This window comes from Cololabis saira, chromosome 15, assembly GCF_033807715.1.
Source record: "Cololabis saira isolate AMF1-May2022 chromosome 15, fColSai1.1, whole genome shotgun sequence".
Classification (NCBI taxonomy): Eukaryota; Metazoa; Chordata; class Actinopteri; order Beloniformes; family Belonidae; genus Cololabis; species Cololabis saira.
In genome coordinates, this window is record NC_084601.1 from 10,632,699 (window position 1) to 10,657,579 (window position 24,881).

Here is a 24,881-nt window from a genome sequence, read left to right on the forward strand (position 1 = left end):
GCGGGACGTGTCATGAATTACAGCTGTTGATTTTGACCTCTGGAACTGTGAGGTCACACAAACAAGGAGAGCAACGCAGGTACAGCCAAGTTATTTTGAATGTCAGAATGGACATGCCCTCAATGACGACTGCAGTTGTGGATTTACCAGGGCCCAGGATGTGCAGGTTCCTATTCCACAAAGTATATGAGAAAACAAAAAAAAAGAAAAATCTAAATGAGCGATCTCATTTTATTTTCTATGTGAGCCTCAGCATGTTACCTCTGCTGCCCCCTTGTGGTGTGGCCCAGAGTGTGCACCGGTGGAAAACACTGAAGCCAGTCCCTCCGTCAGCTGGAGAAGGGCAAGTACAGCCCAGGCAGCTACGCTACACCCTCACAGGGCCACAAATAAACACATAACGCTACACACTCAACTTTCGGTACAACGTCCATATGGACAAATAACAGATATACAGGAGTTCCAACCTTTTTAAGACAACTTAGGACCTGCAATCTGCAGGATTTTTACTGGAAACCTTCCACCTGTGATGCAACAACACTAACCATCGCTGCAGTACAACTTTCCTCCAGTGTTTTCAGTGCAAGTAGACGTGATGAGGAGCAGACCCGGATCTGACGTGGCTCTGCCCAACCCAAGTGTGACGGAGCCCGTCCCCGGAGACGGAGCTACGTCCCCCACCGGTGCTGGACGACTATGGTCCCCGCCACGATGTCGTACACAGTCCTGTTGTGCTGGAGGTACAGCAGCGGGATGAAGACGGGGAAGAGGAAGGCGATGGAGAAGTTCTGGTTCATGAGCGGCGTGCTGAAGATGAATAAGAGGAAGGCGATGAAGCAGTTCTTGATCAGGGCCCGGACTGCAGAGCTGCAAAGACGAAGGTGGAGGTCACATCAGGACAGTTACGCGCTCATCTGAGCCGAAAACATGGAATACGAGACTACTCACGCAGAGAGGGAGACGTTGGATGCTGGGACCACCAAGATGCGGTTCGGTCGGACCAGAGTGGACGTGGCACACGTCATTACCCGCAGACCGAGCAGGAACTTCCCTGGAGTTGCACCGTCGGCACCCCAAATAAAGAGGGTCTGTTTAGGCAAAAGCAGTCAGCTTGTTACTGTACTTCCATTTTCATACTCACTATATAAACAAACAATATTTACTTGTAACACCATAACTCATTCTTAAGTCAGTTTTTTAAACCACACATGACTTTCATTCCCACCTGGGAAGCCGAGCCTCAGATGTGACGCATGACTTCATCTCAGGCAACTACTAACGCAACGTTGCATCAGCATCCTCTGCAGGGAACCGCGTTGTGTTGTAAAGATCTCACTCTGTCTGACTGTGAAGCCGGTCCTCTTCCACATGGATGAGGACTCTGGTTTATACGTTCTATTTGTCCAAATGGTTTGTTTTGGTTGTTTTACTCAGCACCCAATGAAGAAAAGTTCCTGAGTGAGGGCTAAATGAAAAAGGAGAGCACGTGTACCACCTCCCTGCAGCAGTTTCTCCTTCAAAAACACTGAAACAACTTAAAAACGTAAAAAAAACAACTTTAAAAAAAAGAGGACTGTCAACATTAACAGCATCTTTATAGGTAACAGGTTTCAACGTTCTACTGCTAGTTTTTAAAGCTTTAAACTGACTAAAAGACGTTCTAAAAACCAGATCAAAATACAGACGTGATCCATCTTTTATCCCTTCGTAAGTGCACTATTTGGTACATTTATAAACCAGTTTCACTTGCAGTGTAATGACTGAAACCCCTGCTTGAGACTTGACTTACTTCTTGACTTTGACTCGAGTTCAACACCCAAATAATTCAATGTATTTAGAAGTCACTGCTTTTCTATTTTACTCTCTCTTTTCCATTTCTACTACCTTTCTACCTTCTTCTTCCGGCTCTCGGTGAAGGCGGATGCTTTTCTGCTCCCTCTCCCTCCCTTTCTGCCCTGCTGCTGCTTTTTGTCCTGTCTTGTCTTTTTAGAGCCTCTCTATTTCACATCTTCCGAAACTCTCTACAATCATGGAATTGGTTAACTGGTCTCTCAGCACAATTGACCAGTCAGGGGACAAGGGAGCCATTGGAGGAACATGTGCCTGTTAGGAATGGGCGATATTTTACCGTTCACGATATACCGTCAAAAAAATGACTCACAATAAGAATTTGTCATCTCGCGGTAAAAACGATAAATTCCCGTTGATGACCTTTTTGTGTAAAACTGATTTATGGTTCTGCGTTAAATCCACGCACAAAGTACGTGAAGGAAGGAAGGAAGGAAGGAAGGAAGGAAGGAAGGAAGGAAGGAAGGAAGGAAGGAAGGAAGGAAGGAAGGAAGGAAGGAAGGAAGGAAGGAAGGAAGGAAGGAAGGAAGAAAGGAAGGAAGGAAGGAAAGGGGAGAAGGAAGGGAGAAAACAAGGAAAGGAGGAAGGAAGGGAGAAAAGAAGGAAGGAAGGAAGGAAGGGAAGAAGGAAGGAAGGAAGGGAAGAAGGAAGGAAGGAAGGAGGGAAGGAAGGAAGGAAGGAAGGAAGGAAGGAAGGAAGGAAGGAAGGAAACAAGGAAAGAAGGAAGGAAGGGAAGAAGGAAGGAGAGAGCAGGAGGAAAGAAGGAAGGAAGAAAGGAAGGAAGGAAGGAAAGGGGAGAAGGAAGGGAGAAAACAAGGAAAGGAGGAAGGAAGGGAGAAAAGAGGAAGGAAGGAAGGAAGGAAGGAAGGAAGGAAGGAAGGAAGGAAGGAAGGAAGGAAGGAAGGAAGGAAGGAAGGAAGGAAGGAAGGAAGGAAATGAGCGAGCAAGAAAGAAAGAAAGAAAGAAAGAAAGAAAGAAAGAAAGAAAGAAAGAAAGAAAGAAAGAAAGAAAGAAAGAAAGATAAATTCCCGTTGATGACATTTTTGTGTAACAAACATGGTGGATCTCATCTGAGAGCGAGATAGATTTATACCGTAGTTGAAAAGGTGGAGTTGAATTGGTATTTTTCTTATCGTCATTTTTATCGTTATCGGGATAAATGCCAGAAATTATCGTGATACATTTTTTAGTCCATACCGCCCATCCCTAGTGCCTGTCGATTCTGTTGGTCGAGGATGTTGAAGATGCCTTCATAATTGGATTAATGATAACAGGATTTCTGCTTTTTGGAGCTGGTGGATTCATGCTGTTCTGGCCCTCTCAAAGCTGCCCGACGTGGCTGAGAGGATAAGCTCTGCGACCAACACCAGACCTTGGAGAAGTTGGAAGCTCGGCTTGGCGGGAATTGACCACAAATTCGTCTGTTTGGAGTCGCCATTGATGAACCAGAGAGTTAAAGCAGACGAAAAATGACTAGAATCTGGCTGTTTTTTCAATACAATTGTTGATTCTATAATCTGACCTTGACAGAGCGGTTTGGCAGGCTGCTCCAGTCACAATCTCCCTGGAGGAATGAAAAACAAGGTGCTCTGCCCCCACTAGCCCTCCCCTTCCCAGGACATCTGTGGACCCGTAACAGAACTGTACCGGGCCGTCTGATAACGTCAAGGACAATGGCTGAGGAGTAGCTCTTGGGCAAAGTTCACAGACTTACCGCTCACACACACACATTTGCTGATAACCACACCTCCCTCATTTTCAACGCCTTCCCTGGCTCCCCCCCATACCGACATGCAAGTCTTTGTGATGATGTTAGTTGCTTTGTGTGCTGAGGTGTTTTCTGCACCTTGACACTGTGTATTTATACACAGTGTGAAGATGCCTTTCTTTGCTCGAACCCAGTGTTACCCTTGGGAAAACAGGCGCATAATAAACATCTGTGTCGCCGACGGTGTATCCAAAGTCAAATTCACTGTTTGATGTATTCTAACCCTGTCAATTAAAGTCTGATTCTGATACTGATTCTGATTCTTAAGGACCTTGCTATTTGATTAAATAAGTTTGAATTTGATGGCAAAAGTCCACTCTGTTGTTTTTACATGTGCCTTGCAGATAAATTTGAGCTTAAATCCAGAAAACAGAGCAATGTACGCGTAAACTGAGGAAGCAACAGTTCCCGTTTGCAGGATTGGTGGAAAGTGAAGGCAGATTATAGACAGTGCAACATGTGACCCACCTCGTAGAAGGAGACCAGCAGCCTGTAGACCAGAGCCACAGCCAGCCTCTCCACCGTGGACATGTTCTCATAGATCCTCCCGACAAGGAAGTCGATCATTAAAATAACCAAAATGAAGAAGTCCACCATTTCTGCCAAGAACCTCTGGAAAGCAGAAGAGATGGCATACTCTTGTCCTGCGGGGCAAATAACAACAACACTAATATGAAAACTCAATAGATTTGTGTGCAATCGGAGCGAGATGCTGGATCACCGTTAGGGTTGCCAACCGTCCCTTGAAAAACGGAATCTTCCCGTAATTATAAACTAAAATACGCGTCCCGTATTGAGCTGAAAAGGGACGCACTTTGTCCCGTATTACTGTGAGAGTCAAAAATAGTCATAAAATGCCAATGGAAAATGGCATTGAGCTGTTGAGTTCATAAGTTATTTTTCTGTTTTACTACAACTATCGCCTACAGTCATGGCCTTTGAGGCACAAATATGTTTACAAGTTTTCTACAGACTTTCTGTTTGCACTTTTGTTATTGCACTAAAAATGTGCACTATTACAGGATGGATGTTCTGCTTTCTTTTTATTGTTTTATATTAATTTATACAATTTTAAGTTAAGCAGGACAGGTTTCTGTTTAAGTAAGATACTTATTTTATTCAGTTCATTTTGTTATTTTGTATTAAAGTGAATTGCTGGGTTAATTGCTGGATAATAATTTATTTTCTATGTGTTCATGACATTCAAAAATATGCATCTAATTCAATCCAGGTTCAAGTCAAATAGTTAAAAAATCGTTTACTCACAAAAAAGGGGCTAAAAAAATCACCAGGCCAGGAAGGGTGAAGGCAATCGGGTTGGTCAGCCCTGAGAATGAGGTGTCCCTTATGTATTTTTCAGGGAGTTGGCAACCCTAATCACTGTACACATTTAACCCTCCTGTTGTCCTCTTTCTCTGAATACACCCCGTGTTCTCTGGATCAAAATGACCCGTCTTCAGTAAACCCCCATTATAAGCACCTTAATTGAATTTTAAACACCAAATTTCATCTTGCTTGAAGAAACAACTTGTCATTCATCACAAAATGTGTGAATGCTTAAGTTTTCCCTCTTCATTTGTATTTCAAGGTCACAATGACTTTTAACTTGAAATGTAACTTCCCCAGTTAGGGCAAATAAGAGGAAGAGATGTCAGTTCTGCCCTCAAAAGAAGGACTATACTGTGGCTGCAGGTGTAATAATCTGCAAAGGCTGTGCACTTGCATACTGCTCTAAATGTGCTAATTAGTTGAATGGGATATGTTATATTTCATAGTCTGTGTCAACTGCCGACTGAACTTATTTGGACCAATACAAATGACAATATAAACAATAATAATATAATATCAAAATCACAGTATTATATAAAAATCTCAATATTTCAAAATACGCTAATAACAATACATTCACTAAATATTTCCATTTAAAATCAATAGGCTAATAGAATCACAATAAACATAAAATAGGTGGTTATGAATAAACGTAGTCTATAAAAAATTATCAATTCTATATAAGGGTAATGAAAGTACTCATTCAATATTTATATTATATACAATTCTTATTATTATCTATACAAAACAATTATATTATTCCCTTATGCCTTTAGTCACACAACAATTACATCAATCATATACGGTGCGTCTGAAATGCCATACTAAACTGTACATACTCAAAATGTATACTTAAGTTCGGCACACTTTTGAGTAAATATCAGTAGTATGCATTAATTGGGACGTACTACTCAGAGCCACACGGCACTTCCTACCGTTGGGAGGGGGACTTGTTACCATGGTAACAACTCCTGTCACAGCAGCGTTAGCAGCACCGCTCCGCTATTTCCCCTTTATCCTGGCCGAAACAAGATGACATCATATATTATTATATACGAATATTATAATATTAATATTATATAATAATATTATTATACTTAATATTATACTTATGACATATACATATCTGCGCAGCAACCAAACACCGCTGCATTGCATTGTGGGAAGTTTCTGCTTAGCTATTTTCCATCAATCCACACTAATACATTTCTCCGGAATGAGTATGGATAGCGCATACTATTGTGTACGTACTAATGTTTTGGACGCACTAAAAAAATCTCACATAGGCTACTGTTGTTGCTACTCATTAGGGTGGAAATATGCAATTTCGGACGCAGCCATAATCTCTCCCATTTATCCTCTTTATTATTGACTCAGACCTGAACTTCAACAGCTATCTAAAGTTTATCACTAAATCTGCCTACTACCACCTAAAAGACATTGCTAGAATTAAGGGGATTCTGTCTAAACAAGACATGGAAAAACTTATTCATGCATTCATTTTCAGTAGGTTGGATTATTGCAATGGCATCTTTACAGGCCTGAACAAGAAATCTATCAGGCAGCTGCAGCTGATCCAGAACACTGCCGCCAGAGTCCTTACAAACACCAGGAAACTGGACCATATTACACCGGTCATGAAATCACTACACTGGCTTCCAGTGAGTCAAAGGATAGAGTTTAAAATCTTACTGCTGGTCTACAAAGCACTGAATGGTCTTGGACCAAAATACATGCTGGATCTGTTAGTTCCCTATGAAGCTCCCAGACCCCTGAGGTTCATCTGGATCTGGTTTGTTGTGGTTCCCAAGAACCAGAACCAAGCAAGGTGAGGCAGCGTTCAGTTATTCTGCTCCTCACCGGTGGAACAAACTTCCTGTAGACCTGAGGTCTGCTCCAACTGTAGATCCTTTAAATCAGGCCTAAAACATTACTGTTTACTGAAGCGTACTAAATTAAATACTTACCTGCTGTACTCTACTGCCCTTATTTTTAACTTGTGCTTATTATTATTTTACCTCTTTTCTTATCATTTTATTTCATGTATTTGTTATTGAAGCGTACTCTTAAATCAGTAACTTGTGCTTTTTATTATTTTACCTTCTTTTCTCATAATTTGATTTCATTTTATTTGTTATTTACTGTCTAATTATGTCTTGCTGCTTTTAATGTCAATGTAAATCACTTTGAATTACCTTGTGTTGAATTGTGCTATATAAATAAACTTGCCTCGTCTCTTTGTTTACATATGACGCATTACAGCCTGTGCGCTGCCTGGTTACCTTGGTAACGGTAAACTACAGCTGCTAATCAGCTGTTTGGGCTCTGGCTCTAACCAGAGACGTTCAATAAACGAGACAGCCCACTACAGTTCGTTTTCCTGTATCTATTGAGTCCTATGGGAAAAGTGAGCGTGAGCACAGATTATTACCAATTCCTTCGCCCCATAGTAACCTAAGTAAATATGGGACCCATTTTTCAAAAGCCACAAACCTTCTGAACATTCTGACACCAAAATGGAAATTTTCAGACCTACAGATTAGGAGAAAATGAACTTTGTTTGAGACCTGTCTCTGTCTGAGCAACACACTCTCGCGAGATTTGGCTCTCATCGTTTTCCCATCGGATAAAATGAAAAAACTAAAATAAAACTTGCTTCTTTGCTTAATAATACTGTTATTTTTATTATTTAAGTCTTTTTGGAAGAAAGTTGTACTGTATCTAGTGTTGCATGTTCCAAAACGATGTGGGGAGAGGGGCGGCCACGCCCACTTAGGAGACCGGAAGTGTATACCATTTCAAACCATTGCCAGTAACGGCAATGCGCTCTTTGCTCTAACCGTCTACATTCGTTAGGATAAAACAACTAACCGTTAGAGGAAAATTAATAAAACACAGAAAATATAAACAACAAAACACTCCAAAAGTGTACTCATACATATGTATCAGTTGAGTCAGGCAAACGTTACGTCCGACTCCGATTGACAGTTGTAACATTAATTTGACGGTAACCGGCAACTCCCGGTCCCGGTTTAGGAAACCAAACTAGCACAAATACCGCTAACAAACTACACGTTACGATGCAACAGTCCACTAAACAGAAAGCTAACAATATTGACAAACTGTAGTAATGCTTATGCAACATTTACTCACCTGAAAGAATAAATATAAAAACAGCTGATCGTCAGGGGCTTTTACTGGTCAGAGTGTTAACTGCCAACTGAAGAATTCAGCTCAGCCACAGCTTTTATACCCCCAGGTGGTCTCGTGCCTTTTGTACTTAAAAAAAAAAAAAAAAATGCTTAAAAGTGAACGGGGGGTAATATGCAATAAGAGCTAGATATAAAATAACATATTTAAGTGAGCAGGCAATTGTATATACAAGACTGTCTCAGAAAATTAGAATATTGTGATTTTCTGTAATGCAATTACAAAAACAAAGATGTCATACATTCTGGATTCTGGATCATTGCAAATCAACTGAAATATTGCAAGCCTTTTATTATTTTAATATTGCTGATCATGGCTTACAGTTTAAGAAAACTCAAATATCCTATCTCAAAAAGTTAGAATATTCTGGGAATCTTAAACTGTAAGCCATGATCAGCAATATTAAAATAATAAAAGACTTGCAATATTTCAGTTGATTTGTAATGAATCCAGAATGTATGACATTTTTGTTTTTTTAATTGCATTACAGAAAATAAATAACTTCATCACAATATTCTAATTTTCTGAGACAGTCCTGTATATAAATATGCTATGTGCCACATGTGCTTTTTTGCAATCACAGTTCCCAATAGAACAGCCTTTTTCTGATATTTGGTGGCAAAAGACAAAGGGGTATTTGTCCCGAGAATGGCTACAAGCGGATCCGTCTCCCAACATCTCCCATAAGCCATAGAGAAGAAATGGAAAATACCTTTCCAGTATGTATGAAGTTTACTGCATAAGAATGTACTAAATTACCAGTCGCAGTCATCATTACCAGTCATCTGTTGCAAATGGGTGAAACATCGGGAAAGAAACTCTGTAGCTTTTCTCTAGAATAATACAGTCTAACGTCTTAAACTGTATAAGAGAGTGCCTGACATTCACAGAACAGTCATACATACTTTTCAAACATTCATCCCATACTTTTTCTTCCAATTCCACATTCAGCTCATTCGTCCATGTCTGCTTACTGTAATACTTGCTGTGTTCGACTTGTTGTTATTTTGATTCTTTTTTTTTTTTTTTTAACTCAATGTCGGCACTGGTTATTTTATTTTATATCATTTAAAATGGACCATGAGCAGTGCCATTTGTACCAGAATTAGCCAAGGCTAATTTAAACTTGGATTTGGTTTGTATGGAATTCATTAGCATTTAATATATTCCTTCAATGACCAGCATCTCTAGTCTACAATAAACAGCAAGATACTCAACATATTCATCTAGCTAAATTAAGTTACTTTAACACATGAGGCCTTTTACAGTTATTTTAATCAATTTTAAGGCTACCTATCAAGATCTAAATTACAATCAAACACTAAATTAACTGATGATTTAATAAAGTTCATTTTGTCTATGGATTTACAATTCAATTTTCTAATTCGTTTGCTCTGCCTTCATCAGTTACAAGATGGTGTGTGTGTGACCCCTCATTTATCAGCTGATAGGCGATAAGGCGAAAGGAATCGCCAAAACATGTAAGGTAATTAAAAAACCTAAAAAGGTTTTTGTTGGACTGAAGAATTAGAAAATTAAACTCAATTAACTGTTCCTTAATGTGCCTTAAAGTTTAGTTTTAGTTTAGTTTAGTTGAGTTTATTGGTCCTTTCAATTTCCACAACACCATAACCCAAAGTACAGGTAACTCGACATAGCTTTTAGTGCAATGTCATTAATAAATATCATTCCATACAGTATTTATATAAGCAATAATACAATAGTACATACACATACCTACACATATACATATGTACATACACACACGCATACTGTATATACATATATATGTACACACACACACACACACACACACACACACACACACACACACACACACACACACACACACACATACATACGCATATATACATACATACATACACATGTCCATAGGTACATGCCTGTACACATTTTCATTTCTGTATCTAAGCTGTTCCACAGATTAACTCCTGTCACTGAGATGCATCGTTGTTTGACATTGGTTCTTGCCTTTGTTTTCCTGAACATACTGAATATGTTCCCCTTAGTTCATATTGGCTAACTCTGCTTTGGAAGAGCTTCTGAATGCTGTCAGGAAGAGTTTTATTGTTGATTTTAAACATAAATTGCGCTGTTTTAAGGTCCACTAAATCTCTGAATTTAAGCACATTTGAATTTCAATCTTTTTCAGAAAAATTGTGTTTTCATTTCTGTTAATGATGTCCTCCTCTACTCCATCTTTATTGGTAGGATCGTCTATTTGCTTTGCCAGGTCATAACCAACATTGACAATGTAATTATTGAAATCATTTGCAGTCTCTTTAATTTTGGTCATGATATGTTGATTGTCTTTGATAAAATAATTAGGGTATTCTGATTTTCCTGTACCTGGACGCCTCCCTAGGGAGGTGTTCCAGGCATGTCCCACCGGGAGGAGACCCCGGGGCAGACCCAGGACACGCTGGAGAGACTATGTCTCTGGCTGGCCTGGGAACGCCTTGGACTCCCCTCGGAGGAGCTGGAGGAAGTGTCTGGGGTGAAGAAAGTCTGGGCATCTCTGCTGAGGCTGCTGCCCCCGCGACCCGGGAACGGATAAAGGGGCGGACGAAGGATGGATGGATGGATGATTTTCCTGTGCCATTTTTTATTATACTGTTAACTACTTTCCATGTTCCCTGTATGTTGTTCCTATTTTCTATTAATTATTTATTATTATTTATTTATTTATTATCTATTATTGTTTATTATAATAATCCTTCCAATATACTTATTGATTTATTTTTTATACTTTTTATATTTGATTTCATCTTCCTTAGTTCTTTTTTTCATAAACTGTTTATAAAGTAAGTTTTTCTTTCTACTGGTGTTTTCTAATCCCTTAGTGAACCAAAGCTTGCTATTGTATTTGGCCTTCTTCTTTAGTGTTTTTAATGCACAGCACTTATCAAATGAGGCATTAAATAATTTGAGGAATACCTCATGAGCTTTATTAGGATCTTTTTGTAAGTCGACCTCATTCCAGTTTTGACTCCTTAGCTCTGCTCCAAGAGCCTTGATAGATGCTGGTGTTTTATGTCTGATTAATATAAAATGATCCGAGTTATTATTTGTTTTATTCTTAAAAATGTTCTGTAAGGTTGCAAACACTGGAAGGTGATCACTTATGTCGTTGAGTAGCAGTCCACTTATTATTTTACTCTCATGTTCATTGGTAAAGATATTGTCTATTAATGTGGCACTGTCGCTTGTTATTCTGGTTGGTTTTAATATGGTTGGGAATAGACATTGACTGTACATTGTATCAATAAATTCACTATTTTCTTTGTTATCATGTGGGTTTAACAAATCAATGTTAAAATCTCCACAAAAGCCACTCTGTGTGGCAATACAATGCGTGACCACATAGGGGCGTAAATATCTACTGTGCTGATTAAATGGCAACTGACAGGTCTGTGCTAATGAATGGTCCAGCAGGCCTTGTAATATCACTTTGTCCCACTAGAGGTACATTTTGTTTCGTCCTACCGTACACCCAGTACTGGAGTTGAGGGTAGATGAGGGTGGATGGCATCCCCCCCTGAAATAAAAACGGTCCAAATCATCCCCCCTGTAAAACTGCCATCCCCCCTTTCCATCCCTTATGTCATTTCATCAATGAATGTGGTTTTACTGCTATTTCAACATTTAGAGTCATCACCAGAAAAATAACACCAGAGAATAACTTATTTGACAATTTTCACCTGGTTCAAGTAAATTTTCACTTGAAATACGTAAAAAAATCTGCCAGTGGGATTTATCTTCTTATTACAAGCAAAAAAGTCTTGTTCCACTGGCAGATTTTTCTACTTATTTTAAGTGAAAATCTACTTGAAACAGGTGAAAATTGTTGTTTTTTTCCAGTGATGAGTCTTGTTTTAAGTGTAATGAGATTTTTTTTACTAAAATGAGACATTTTAACTGTTTGTTGTTGATTTTGAGTTTTTGCAGTGATCCATTTTACTTATCCTGTGAAGGATAGAGACATATTGATAAGTTCAGAAAACAGTTTTTTATTGTTGTGTTTTGATGTATTTGATGTAAGCCCAGTGGATATTTAAAGCTTACAGAAGGCTGCATTTAACTGCTGCTATGTCATTCGTGCAGTATTTCTGCAGCTGTTTTGGTCAGTGCTATTATTTGTAATATATTATATTATTTGTAATGAGCACAAATTATCTGTCCCCATATGATAAAATCCACCATCCCCCCTGATTTCTTTTTACAACTCGAGTACTGCGTACACCCATTCATTCTGATTAGGGTGACATCAGTTTTCAACCTTTAGCACTTCAGAGCAAGTATCAGCCAATCGAATCGCTGCCTTTACAGCTAGCGCCAGACAGTTAAATCATACATGATGGTGGGGCCATTTTAAAGCATGTTTGTGTAGTGAGTACAAAGGTATTTAATTGGGTGTTTATAGTGATGATGGCATGTCATGGCGGTGCGCCCGTCGAGCACTAACGCAGCAAAACACGTAGCTGACACATAAAGTTCCTTGTGGTACGCCATCTCCATGCATTAAGAAAGGGTATGGCTTCATAGAGTAGCTTTAAGCTTTTTTAGTAGCTTTTAGCATCCTTTCTGGAGCAATGTCCTCTGGACCAAAGTGTGTATGGTCATGATCCTCAACCTTGTTTCTTAATAATAGTTCAACAGGTCAGTTCAACTCAGCTCAAGACAACAGCTCATAGCAGCTGGCAGGCGTGCTGGTGCTGGTGGTTTTCAGACACAGGAACTGAGCATCTTTGGGTCATTGAATCAGCCACAAACCCCTCTGTCTGCACACCAGATTATTCTAGAGTCATATTTTCAGCTTAATCTTGGCAGAAACTGGTTAATGCAGCATGACAATGAGGTCAAGCCCTCCAGCAAATTTACAACAGAATGGCTGGAAGAAAATCAAGGTGTTGTAGTCAAAGTTCAGACCCTAACCTTGAAATACTGCTGTGGGACCATGAAGGATGAAGATCTTTGTTGAGGATTTAAGAGAGCTGTAAATGATCGTTCACAAACATCAATGAGTTGAAGCAACTTTGTGGCGAATAGTCTGGCCAAATTCCTCCACGTTGATGTAAGAGACTGATAATATCACCCTGAAAACAATCACTTCAAGTCATTTTTGCTAAAGATGGTTCTACAAGCTATTGCGTGGATTGTGTTTAACTTATATCAACTATGAATAAGGAGACTGTGTAAAATGTCATATGTTGCTGTTCATCTAAACTTCCTTTTACCTTAATTTATGGATTTATATTAGGAGCAGATATACTTTTTTAAACATATCTTGATACATCAAATCATAGAATTAAAAAAGGGTGCCATTTTTTTTCTATATAACCTTAAATAATCTGCAGCTTGAAATTTAAGCATCTTTCGTCTTGATCCTTTTTAAAATAACTCAGAATGTTTCAGAATGTTCCACAAGAGAGCAGCAGAGGCCCGCTGACCCAATTTCACAACATCAAATTCAGCTAAAAGAGCACTCTACTTCATAAATGAGTCTGTCATCCTACATTTGCATTATAGGCCCTTGTTACCCAATGTTGTGTCCCCTGCTTTTTTCCCATGTTTGGATTCTGTGCATTTATTTGAATATAAAGTAATTGGCTGCCGTTTGTGGTGGTTGTGTTTGTTTTTGGGTTGTTGTTCTTCTTAACCACTTAGGAGGCTGTACGCATCAACAGCAGATGATGAGTTCTGGTCTGCAAACGCCGAGAGCTCAAATATGTAAACTGGGGGACAAATCATTAGTCTTGTCTATTCAATTCAATTCAATTTTATTTGCATAGTGTCTAATACAACAAAAGTTGTCTCCAGACGCTTTCCAGAGACCAAGAACATAAACCCCCGAGCAATTATTACATAAACAATGGCAGGTCATCACTTCAATACTAGGTCTGCAAACAATCTCCATCCCACCTTTTTCAGGACTACTTTTTCCCAATTTTCAGTTAGGTTCAGGGGTTCCTCTTTATTGGAACACCTTACCACTCAATATTAGAGAATGCTCGAGCACAAATAATTTCAAAAAACAAATCACAACTTTTTTGCTAGCCCAGTTTAGCAAAACTTAACAACTAATTTCCAGAACTTCTCTGCACATCCTTATTAGATTCCTGTTTTTTTCTAGTAATTTAGCTTATTCTCCTTAGTTGTCCTATGTTTTACATATCTCTGTAGATATTGTGTGTGTCTTTATAGGAGGACCACTCGACAAGCCCTTATGGGTTTTTTTTGTTCCTCCTGCACATTTTTTTCTGTTACATTGTATTTCTTTTTTTTTTGTTGTTTCCTTTTTTCTCTACATACTGTTTGTCTGAATTTTTGGCGGTTGTATACTTTTTATGTGCAAATAAACTAAACTAAACTAAACTAAAGGTAAAAACTCCCATAGTGGGAGAAAAGCCTACAGGTCAATGAGGTGAAAGTGGTGTAAAAGCTGACCCGCCTATCATTCAGGTGAGGAAAAGCTTTGCTCGTTTCTGCTCTCTCTCCCCCTCCCTCTCCCTCCCTCTCTCTCTCTCTCTCTCTCTCTCTCTCTCTCTCTCTCTCTCTCCCTCTCTCTCTCTCTCACGGCCTTTCTTTCTCTTTTTTCCCCTTTTTCACGTCACTGCATTCTGCAGGATCTGTTCGGCCCCGTCATTCCTTGCCTCAGTCTCTCTCTCTTTGCCATCACCATCTCGTTGCCACCCCCCCCTCTGCTGTGATTAAAGGGTAAAGGGGGCATCGTATTTGCTGACGGGGCTGGCCTGACTCGGTGGGTTAGGTGTTAGCTCTGCCAGTTCTACATGATTGTCCTGGAACAAGTGAATGGAGCCAGTGACGCGGACACCAATGAGCGTTATCCCGGTGGACAGAGACCCGGTCAACATGCGATGACTGTGCCCAAAAGTAATCGGGTCCAAATAAAAGCTGCGTCCTGCAAACGCTGACCCCCACAGAAACCCAACAACCTGGTGGGATTATGACTGTGGAGGTGTGTGTGTGTGTGTGTGGTGCATGCTGGAAAGGAGGTGAATGCACGAGGGGTTGGGGGTTACCCAGATGCTGGTGGACTTGACAGCTTGGATATTGTGAATCACGATTGTTTCCATGGTTTCAGTGCTCTTGAAGGGACAATTGAACCCAAATGAAGTGTGAAGAGGATGAATAATCATGATATAAAAGTGTGAACATTTAGCCTCCCGATCCAATCCATATGTCCTGAGTCATTGTACAATAAATATCCTAAAATGTTGTAATCCTGCGTATTTTTAGGGTTTTGAAAATCCTTGAAAGTAAGATTTGTGCCCAAAAACATATAATGTTGTTGTCAACCAGGAGCCAAAGTGCCGATGGTACTCAACACGCATCCTCTTGTATTCATGATGGGACATGTGCATGTGTTGTTACCTTCATCCCAACACACTCGAGCTTGTCGTTTGTCATCTATTTGTCTTTTTTATTACAATATTAAGTGAGACAGACCAAAGGGTGAAGAATGCTTTTACTCACAGTTCATCCAGTTCCTGTGAAACATGTTGCCGTGTCTGAACAGGATGTGCACCGCACTCCTAGACATGCACGGATGGGACAAGGTCATCACATAATTGCTTGCAGACATTTTTCAGACCTCACAAAGTCTTGAGTGTTGTTATTTTCTTGGCTTAAAATAGACAACTTCATTGGACATTAAAAAGTTGCATATCTATTTATCAAACGTCTTATGGTTGAGGGTGTACGTCAGAGCCACTGGACTTCTGCTGCTCTAAAAGAGCCACTAAGCGGACTACCAATTCCTCTCAAAGAAGTTAGGAGCCGGGCTTCTTAGATTTGTGGGTAACAACCATCCAGGGGTCACTGTGCATGAGATTTGCCTCTCCGACAACCACCAATGCAGTACTTCATCCAGCAGGCTTTCATGGCAAAGTGGGAAGACAGAAGTCTCCCCACTAAAAGCATTCCTTTCATTCATTATCAGACAGAAAAAAGATCTTTTTGATGTGATGAAACAGAGCTTTGCCTCTATATGGTGAAAACCAGCAGGATGTACCTCATTATTAATAATAATAATAATAATAATAATAATAATAATAATAATAATAATAATAGTAATAATAATAATAATAATAATAATAATAATAATAATAATAATAAATTTTATTTATTATGCACTTTCCATTCAGTGAATCTCAAAGTGCTACAGAATTCAAGGCAAGAAAATCAACACAAAGCAGCAGTATCGTCACTAAAACGTAAAAAATCTGCAGTCAAGCATGGCGATGACAGCATTATTATGTGAGGGTTGTTTTCTTTCCCCAAACAGTAGCTGTCAGGATAGTCAGGATAGTCAGGATAGTCAGGAAGTCAGGATAGATGGAAGAGTGGATACAGACAAATAACTGATTCTTTGTAAAGCTACCCTATGTAACAATACCACGTCTGATCACATGGGGGCGGCAGCCTCTGACTTAAGACAACAAAATTCACTTCCAGTGGGAGAGAATGGTCCTGCAAGATGTGTCGGACACTCCCCACTCATTAGCACGGTAACACGGTAGCATATTAGCACAGTAGCACATTAGCACAGTGTCTATTTTGTCAACACAGCAGATTTACATGTCCCCACGTGGTCACAAGTGTTATTGATCCATTTGGTGGCTTTAATATGAATCTTTGATATGAAACCAAATAAATTGGTAAAATAATGAAAACAATTCTGTATGCACCATAATTGTTCTAAACCATTTTAACTAAATATGTGTGGTGATATTGTTCATTTCCTCTTTCTTTAACAATCATTTGCTCACATTTCTGTCATTCCATGAACTAAGGGCCAAAAGACTTGGATGAAATTGTGTTTTTCGGGCTTGCAAATGATTCTGGGATGCATTGTTGCTAGGAAAGTGTTGTTAGATGTGAAAAGTGATGTCACACACAAGTGCCAGTAAGTATTTAGTCAGCAGTCTGGGGAAAGATGGTTAAACAAACAAAAACAACCTTTTTTTTTTCATCTTAAACAGCTCAGCCTTTTTAGATAGTTGACTCCCAGATACATGTGGGAAACAGCATTAGTCTGAGCCAGGATCGGGGGGCCCTGGTCCTCGAGGGCAGCTGTCCTGCATGTTTTAGATGTCACCTTGCGTCACCTGGTTCAGAATAATTGTCATCATTAAGACGTTACCACCGTCCCTCATCATTGGTATTTGCCTGATTAGAAAGTTCTTACAACACTCAGGTTGTCTCCCACTAATATGACAGAGGTCCCAAACACTTGAGAGAATCCTACGTGATGATGTTTCAGCATCCGACCAATTAAAAGACATCAGCTGAGTTAAAATGAGGCAAAGCTGTTCATGTATTTTAAGGCAGTTCTTCGCACACGAGGGCCTCATTATATGACATCATGAAAAAATCAACCAGAAGAAATCAAACAAGACATCAGGAAAATAAATATTGGGTACTACTTCCAGTTGCCTGAAGGTCCCGCGCTCATCTGTTCAAACAATAACACGTACGTTTGAAGGGAGTCAACGTCGACCGCTGCAGCTCAGGAAGGAGATGGCTTCCCTGTCCCAGAGTTGAACCCTGTTAAACGTCTATAAGATAACATGAGAACAATAAGAAAGCATCTTGGTTGAAATAAAGCGTATTAACATCTACAATAATAAGTGTTTTGTCGCAACATGAAATGCAACAAAGTGAGGAGGAAGTTACTGCTCCATGAAAGCGTGAACGTGAAACGTGCACAACAAATGAACTTGTGGGAGTAACAGTACATGGACATGAGCTATTCCTCCAGACTCTCATCAGGAGATGAACGCTTGACCACAAACATACCTTCAGATTATTTACAAAGTGGCTTAAAATTACTGTCAGACATGGAGAACAAAATCTTTGTCTTTTCATAAACTCCATCTAAGCTTGTGGTTGTTCGTTTGTGTTTGCCTTTTTTCTTCAACTGTGAACTAGGGTTAAACTTTCACTGCAGACAAAGGTTGAAACACCCTGATTTAGCCCTCGAGAATAGCCGCTAGGTCACAGGTTAAACAAAAAGAAAGTATTCATGGGTGAACGTGGGTTCGCTCTTGTCCTGTTTCGGGAGGGTTGGGGGGGTCAGCCGTCATGTGACTCATGTGTAAGCTAAAATGACTGGCCACAATCCGTCTGGTATTTCACGTATTTCATTGTGCAGCTCAAAATAGTTCCCAGACTCTCAAATAGGACCGCTTTATGTCTGTGATGTCAATATACTGTAGTTCCTCTTTCATTTTAACCAGATTTCATCCACTGAACCTGGTTACAACTCTGTGCACTTGTAGCATAAGGACTTCTTCTTTGTGGGCAGAGCAGAGGGAAGTCATCTTTACCTTTGGCCCAGAGAAGAGAAAAATCCCTGCTTTGCTGTATACGTAGCAGCGGGCACTAATTAAGTGCATTACCTCTGCTTCCCTGGAGCTCTGACAGGAACACCCAAGAATGAGAGTCCAACTGCTCTCCTATCAGCTTCTGGTCCGAGAAACGCCCCCAACCCCGCGCTTTATCCCTCACCCAGTTCTCTTCATTTCCTGCCCCTCATGTCCATTCTCCTCTTCCTGTCCCACCAGATGTGTTTTCCTGACTTCAAGTTCAATCCTCCTGTTTTCAGAAGGGTTGAGATCTGCAACATGTGTAGTTTCTAGCCCGCTCGGTCCAGCTGTCCTGAGGGTTCATCATGTCTCACTGCTACCGTCACTCCCACCAGATCCTGACGTTCGGTCACATGCTTCATTTCTTTCCCTTCTGCTTTTTTATCCCCCCACCTTCTCTCTTTTTTTCTCCCCCATCAAAGGCTCTCGAGAAGACAAAGACTGCACAAAAGAGTTGACACACACACATGGCTGCTTGCTTGTTTAATGTGCAGCTGTGCATGGCAGGAGGGGCAGCCAGGTTCTGTCGTGGTGAGCTATGGGTCTCACCTCCAACAGCTGTAAACCCTCGGACCTCGCGGTGACGGCCCAACTCCTAAACTTTACTCAAAAAGGGGGAAAAAGTACACTTGTGGAGGACCTGTTGCTGTCAAAAATGTTTTATTGCAACCATCATTTGGTTGGTCAACGTCATTTAGAATTTAGAATTCTTTTTAGAATTTAGAATTTATTGAAGGATAGCCCCTTGAGATGTAACATCTCATTTTCAGCATTTCAACAGAGAGAAAATAAAAATAAATAAATAAATAAATAAATAAAAATAAATAAATAAATAAATAGAAAAAAGGACAAAAAATACATAAATAAAATAAAAACATAGGCAATTTATTTTAAGATGAGAATATACTGCCAACTTAAAACAATGAAAAGAGGTAATAGAACACAAAAAGAGGGGAAGATTATTCCAATCTGATGGAGCTTTTAAATAAAATGATCTTTTACCAACCTCTTTTAAAATTCTAGGAACAAAGAAAAAAGGAAAATTCATATGTCTAAGTGAGTATGGAGAGTTATATAGAATCATGAGTTCTTTTAAATACGGAGGACAGTGAAAATAAACACATTTAAAAAGGAACTGAAGCCAGTGAAATCAGTCATCTCTAAAATGTGAACTTTATAAAGTCTGCTGTGCAGCTGAACTTTGTGGGGACTTAGTAAAGCTCACCTGACGGGTGGAGGGAGGTGTGCAGCTCGGGGTTTGTGCAGCTTAGCGGCCGGTCTGCAGGCAACTCGAAGAAAAGGTCAGCCTGTGAGTAATGGTTTCCGCTTCCCTGCCGCCTATCAGAGGCAGCGGTTATCTCTCCAGCGCTGGCGGGAAGTGTCTGTCGCCTTCAGCACGTCGCAAAGTGTCCGTCAAGCCAACTTTCCTCACAGCCCATTGTTTTGTTATGAACTTGTTTGTGCTCCATTAGTTGGGAAATCTAACACAAGTTAGTGATCGTATATATAAGGTAACTGTGAATAAAGGATATCAGTGTCCACAACAGTATTAGTTTTCCCAATAAAATGACATTTAACCCAGCTTGAAAAGTGGTCAAAACCCCTGTTATGGTGAAAAAACTAAATGCAAAAGAAAAATGAATAGGTGAAAAGTTGCTTGTTTCTCTCATATTGGTAGTAAAATTACATTTAATTCCACTTTTTACAGTTTTAGATTTACTGAGAAGGAAAACAGCCCAAAGCAAATGTTTGGTTTTACTATTTCTTAACACAAAACCTTTCTGTAAGATTCTCGTCTATAAAGTTTTACTGAGTTTTGAGAATGACCCGACCCTGAACCTAAAATCGCTTTGATCATTGCGGTCAAGTTTTATTGTTGTCCCTCAAAGCAGTCATCCTGACCCGTCGTCATTGTCAGGTTTTATTTTTAACTAATCGGTCAACGGGACGTTTCCGCCGTCTCAGAACATCTGATGCTAAATTATTTTGGCATGCAGGAAATCTTTTTTGTGAAGACATCCTGCCGCCTCCGCACCAGAGTGCAGCATCCCTCGAAATGGAGGTATTTTGCAATTAAACAGGGTTTTAATTAACCCCTTTGGCAATATTGATGCCTGACGCTGGACATGATACCGTTCAGAGACGCCTGCAACTTTATGTGAATGAAAGCAGGTCAGACAACCGGCAGTTTGACCTTTGAGGCATCAACGGTTTCCAGAATTCCTTGAAACCCTAGCGATCCGGCCCGAGCAGCAAATGGCCCGCTACGTCGTCGTCTGCCAGGACAGAGCGACCAGGACCCAGAACAGGAGCGTCTCCCGCCACACGCCGGCTCGGCCAGCGCTTCACTTTGCTCATTTAAAGGGGACCTATTATGGCATCTAATACCTATTTTCAACAGGCCTTGGATGTCTTAAAAACAAGCTTTTGATTGTTTTTGATAAATAAATTAGAAATTCAGCCTCTGAGCCATGTCTTTATCTTCCCATTCTCTAACCTCATTATCTATGCAGGATTCTGAGTGGGTGGGGCTATGATAATGAGGCTCTGTGCTGATTGGCTGCCTGAATGACGGGATACACCGCTAGGAAAAAATGGCGGAAGCTCCGTCCGGCGGAGTTACCGTGTTCTACTGCATGCAATGCGAGCGAGCGTCAGCGAAAAAATCAATTCCATTGCGTTATTTTCTATTGGACTGTCCTAACTGTCCGCGTCGCGCAGCACGACGCGGTGCACCGTTTTGAGCTGAACATTTGTCAGACACCCTGCTTTATTTTCTTCCTGTCGCTCACGTTGAAAGCCGTTTGAAAGCGCTGTAGGAAACAGTCATGGATGAGGAACGGCTGATCCAGTTAGTTGAGATGAGAAGTTATCTCTATGATTCCTCCTCATTTCACTACAAAAACCTCAATAAAGTGGCAGCTGCTGGAGGGAGATGGACAGAGAGCATCCGATGTCACGCAGTGCTACGATAGTCGAACGCTCGCATGCAGTTACACGGTTTTATAGTTGTGGGCGTGGTTTGCATTTTGGTTACGTAACGAAAATGCACCGAATCTGAACGGCTGGTAGATCCACATCACACTGGACGGCTCATCCGGGCGGCTGTACAGACACTGCAGAATTTGGTTACTTTCCTCCTTCTCTGAGTTGGCAGGCTGAGGGGAGACCACTTTATATATGTTAAAGCAAGAGAAAACCTGTTTTTCATAATAGGTCCCCTTTACATGTGAGACGTGCACGTTCTGAAACACACCATTAGAACATTTGCTTAAGTTTTACATAATAATACATGAGCACAGCTGCAAAATGTATTTGTTCTGTTCAAGCTCACACAAGGCCGTAAACTGAACCTCTCCGCATGTTTCTTTCTGTGTGAGCAACACATGTCTGACATAAACAAACATGTCAGACATGATTCTAAACTTCCTGTTGAGTTTAACACTAATTTCCCTGCTCTCTTCCATCGGCATCGACCCTCCAGATTCCAGATTAGGCACCTTGTGACACGGCAGTCGGATAAGCCTAACAATGTGATGAGCTGTGGCCCATTTGGAGCAGAAAATCACCGGCTCTTTACGACCTTTTCACTTCCTATAGCTAGATATTTTTTTCCCATACTAGAAGTCGCACAATAAAGCAGGCAAGTATTTTTTACTTGTATGTGTACATAAAAGCCATATCTGGGACTTAGCTGGTCTCTGGGGGGAAGGCCATTGTGTAGGCTTTGGTTTTCAGTCTCACTTTAAAGATTTCCACCATCCTTCCTGTACATGGCCTTTACAATCCCCCGCAGGAGCCTCGCTCTATGTTAAACCTTGACAGGAACTCCAGCTGGGGCGACTTAGAAAAACTGTGGGTTGTTTTTTTTCTCATGCTCTTAAAGCCAAAAATGTATTTCCTCATTAGATATCGGGGATTCCTTTGGAAGTATTTAACTCCCTCGGTGTGCTCCCTTCTCCATGGCAACATCACCTTAATTAATGCTGGAACATAAATCTGTAGGGCAGGGAACAATTTCAGTAAGTGTCCGATCTCTTGAGTTTATACATTTAGCAAAAGTTGAATATTTTCTGTTGATAAAGAATGAATGTGCACCGATTAAAGCTGAAGGAGCCTGGATTTTCTCAAGAGAGGATTCCTGAGAGAGAGAGGGAGAGAGAGAGAGAGAGAGGGACCGATTTGGCTGGAGGGGAGCTGGACTAAAAACGGTCCAAATCATCCCCCCTGTAAAACTACCGTCCCCCCTTTCCATCCCTTATGTCATTTCATCAATGAATGTGGTTTTACTGCTATTTCAACATTTAGAGTCATCACCAGAAAAATAACACCAGAAAAATGTGACAATTTTCACCTGTTTCAGGTAAATTTTCACTTGAAATAAGTATAAAAATCTGCCAGTGGGACAAGATTTATCTTCTTATTACAAGCAAAAAAAATCTTGTTCCACTGGCAGATTTTTCTACTTATTTTAAGTGAAAATCTACTTGAAACAGGTGAAAATTGTTGTTTTTTCCAATGATGAGTCTTGTTTTAAGTGTAATGAGATTTTTTTACTAAAATGAGATATTTTAACTAGAAATAAGACAAATATTCTTAATAAGATTTTGAGTTTTTGCAGTGATCCATTTTACTTATCCTGTGAAGGACAGAGTCATATTGATAAAACAGTTTTTTATTGTTGTGTTTTGATGTATTTGATGTAAGTCCAGTGGATATTTAAAGCTTACAGAAGGCTGCATTTAACTGCTGCTATGTCATTCCTGCAGTATTTCTGCAGGTGTTTTGGTGAGTGCTATTATTTGTAATATATTATATTATTTGTAATCAGCACAAATTATCTGTCCCCATATGATAAAATCCACCATCCCCCCTGATTTTTTTTTTACAACTCGAGTACTGGACAGATCGATGAAGTGCAAAGTGACTTCTGAGTACATTTACAGTGACTCTGAGTTTAACTCTCTTAAACACACTTACCAGGAGGATTTAATAAAGTTCATTTTGTCCATGGTTTTACAATTTAATTTGCTAATTCTTTTTGTCAGACAAGAATTATTAGGTTTTTTAAATACCTGCCGTGTTTCGGCGATGCCTTTCGCCTTCATCAGAGTCTTTTCTGACAAAAAGAATTAGCAAATTAAACACTTACCAGGATTTTGGATTGGGGGGGGGGCGTATGACGGGTTCAAAAACATAACCAGCAGACGGCATTCTGTGATCACCGGGCACAGCTTTCTTAACACTCGTCGATGAAATCTTTCATACGACTGGACTGCAGAGATGAGTGAAGGGAGGCCTTGTTGCCTGGCAACCAGCCTCCCCTGCAGTCCGGGGCCTCCTCAGACATCATTGTTTGGCTTTTCAGTTGCCCCGGAGACACACCTGGGCTCAGCCGGGGAGCCATATACATTGTGCAGGAAGGGTTGATATGATATGAAGCTGATGTGTTTTTAGTGAAAGTGGAGCACGCTTCAGAGAAAGTCTCCCTGGAAAGCAGGCCGAGGCTCGACCTCAGGGCCATCCCTGTCTCCCAGTACAAACCTGAGCGCAGACACGGGGCTGGGACTGGGGCTGGTTGTGTTTTTATGCTGGCTTTCCTGGCACCAAAGCTACCGGGAAAGTTGGTGTAAACTCGCTTAAAGAAGAAAAAGAACCTGTTGCTGCTACTATGTTTATATAAAGAGCTAGAAATGAAGATCATCGTGCTTGACTGGAAGTGATAAAACGAATGAACAAGAACACGTGGCATATTTGACCGCATCATTCTTTATTTAGTAAAAACCAAAATGCAGAAAAAGGGTGTGAAAAATCAAAAATACCCTTTTCTTGACAAAAAAAAAGAAAGTCCAGAGTGCTCAGAAGGTTCATCTAAATCATGTGACGAAGGTGCTCTTTGGTGGGAAAAAGGATGTCAAAAAAGAAGAAAAATCCAAGGCACTCTTCTTCAAATATAAGAAGCCTTTATTTAAAATGGCTATTTCATATAGAAGATTTAAAAAATGGGTTACAGGCCACGCGTTTCGGCCACAGCCTTCCTCAGGAAAGAACTTTTTTAATCTTCTATATGAAATAGCCATTTCAAATAAAGGCTTTTTTATATTTGAAGAAGATTGCCTTGGATTTTTCTTCTTTTTTGATACCATTTTCTTCTTCCAACTAAGACGGTAATGCTGATCATCAGCAAGTGTGAACTCATCAATAAAAGCAGACATTTTAGTACCAGCTTTCTGATCTGGTGCATTCAGGTGTGTGTTAACACAATGCCAAGGAAGAAAGACTTCAGCACTGGTCATAGACACACAACTGTCGCT

General features: G+C 40.2%; 1 protein-coding gene across 1 annotated transcript in view; it reads right to left on the reverse strand.

Moving 5' to 3' along the window:
• Positions 1–662: 662 nt before the first annotated feature.
• LOC133461422 (protein FAM8A1-like) overlaps positions 663–24,881 on the reverse strand; it is a 28,038-nt gene continuing 3,819 nt past the window's right edge. Inside the window, exons 2-4 of the mRNA XM_061742333.1 lie at positions 4,085–4,283; positions 949–1,088; positions 663–867 (exon numbers count right to left, since the gene is read on the reverse strand). Of these exons, the coding sequence (XP_061598317.1) occupies positions 669–867; positions 949–1,088; positions 4,085–4,283 (538 nt within the window). The 3' untranslated portion in view covers positions 663–668. The remainder of the gene's footprint in view (positions 868–948; positions 1,089–4,084; positions 4,284–24,881) is intronic.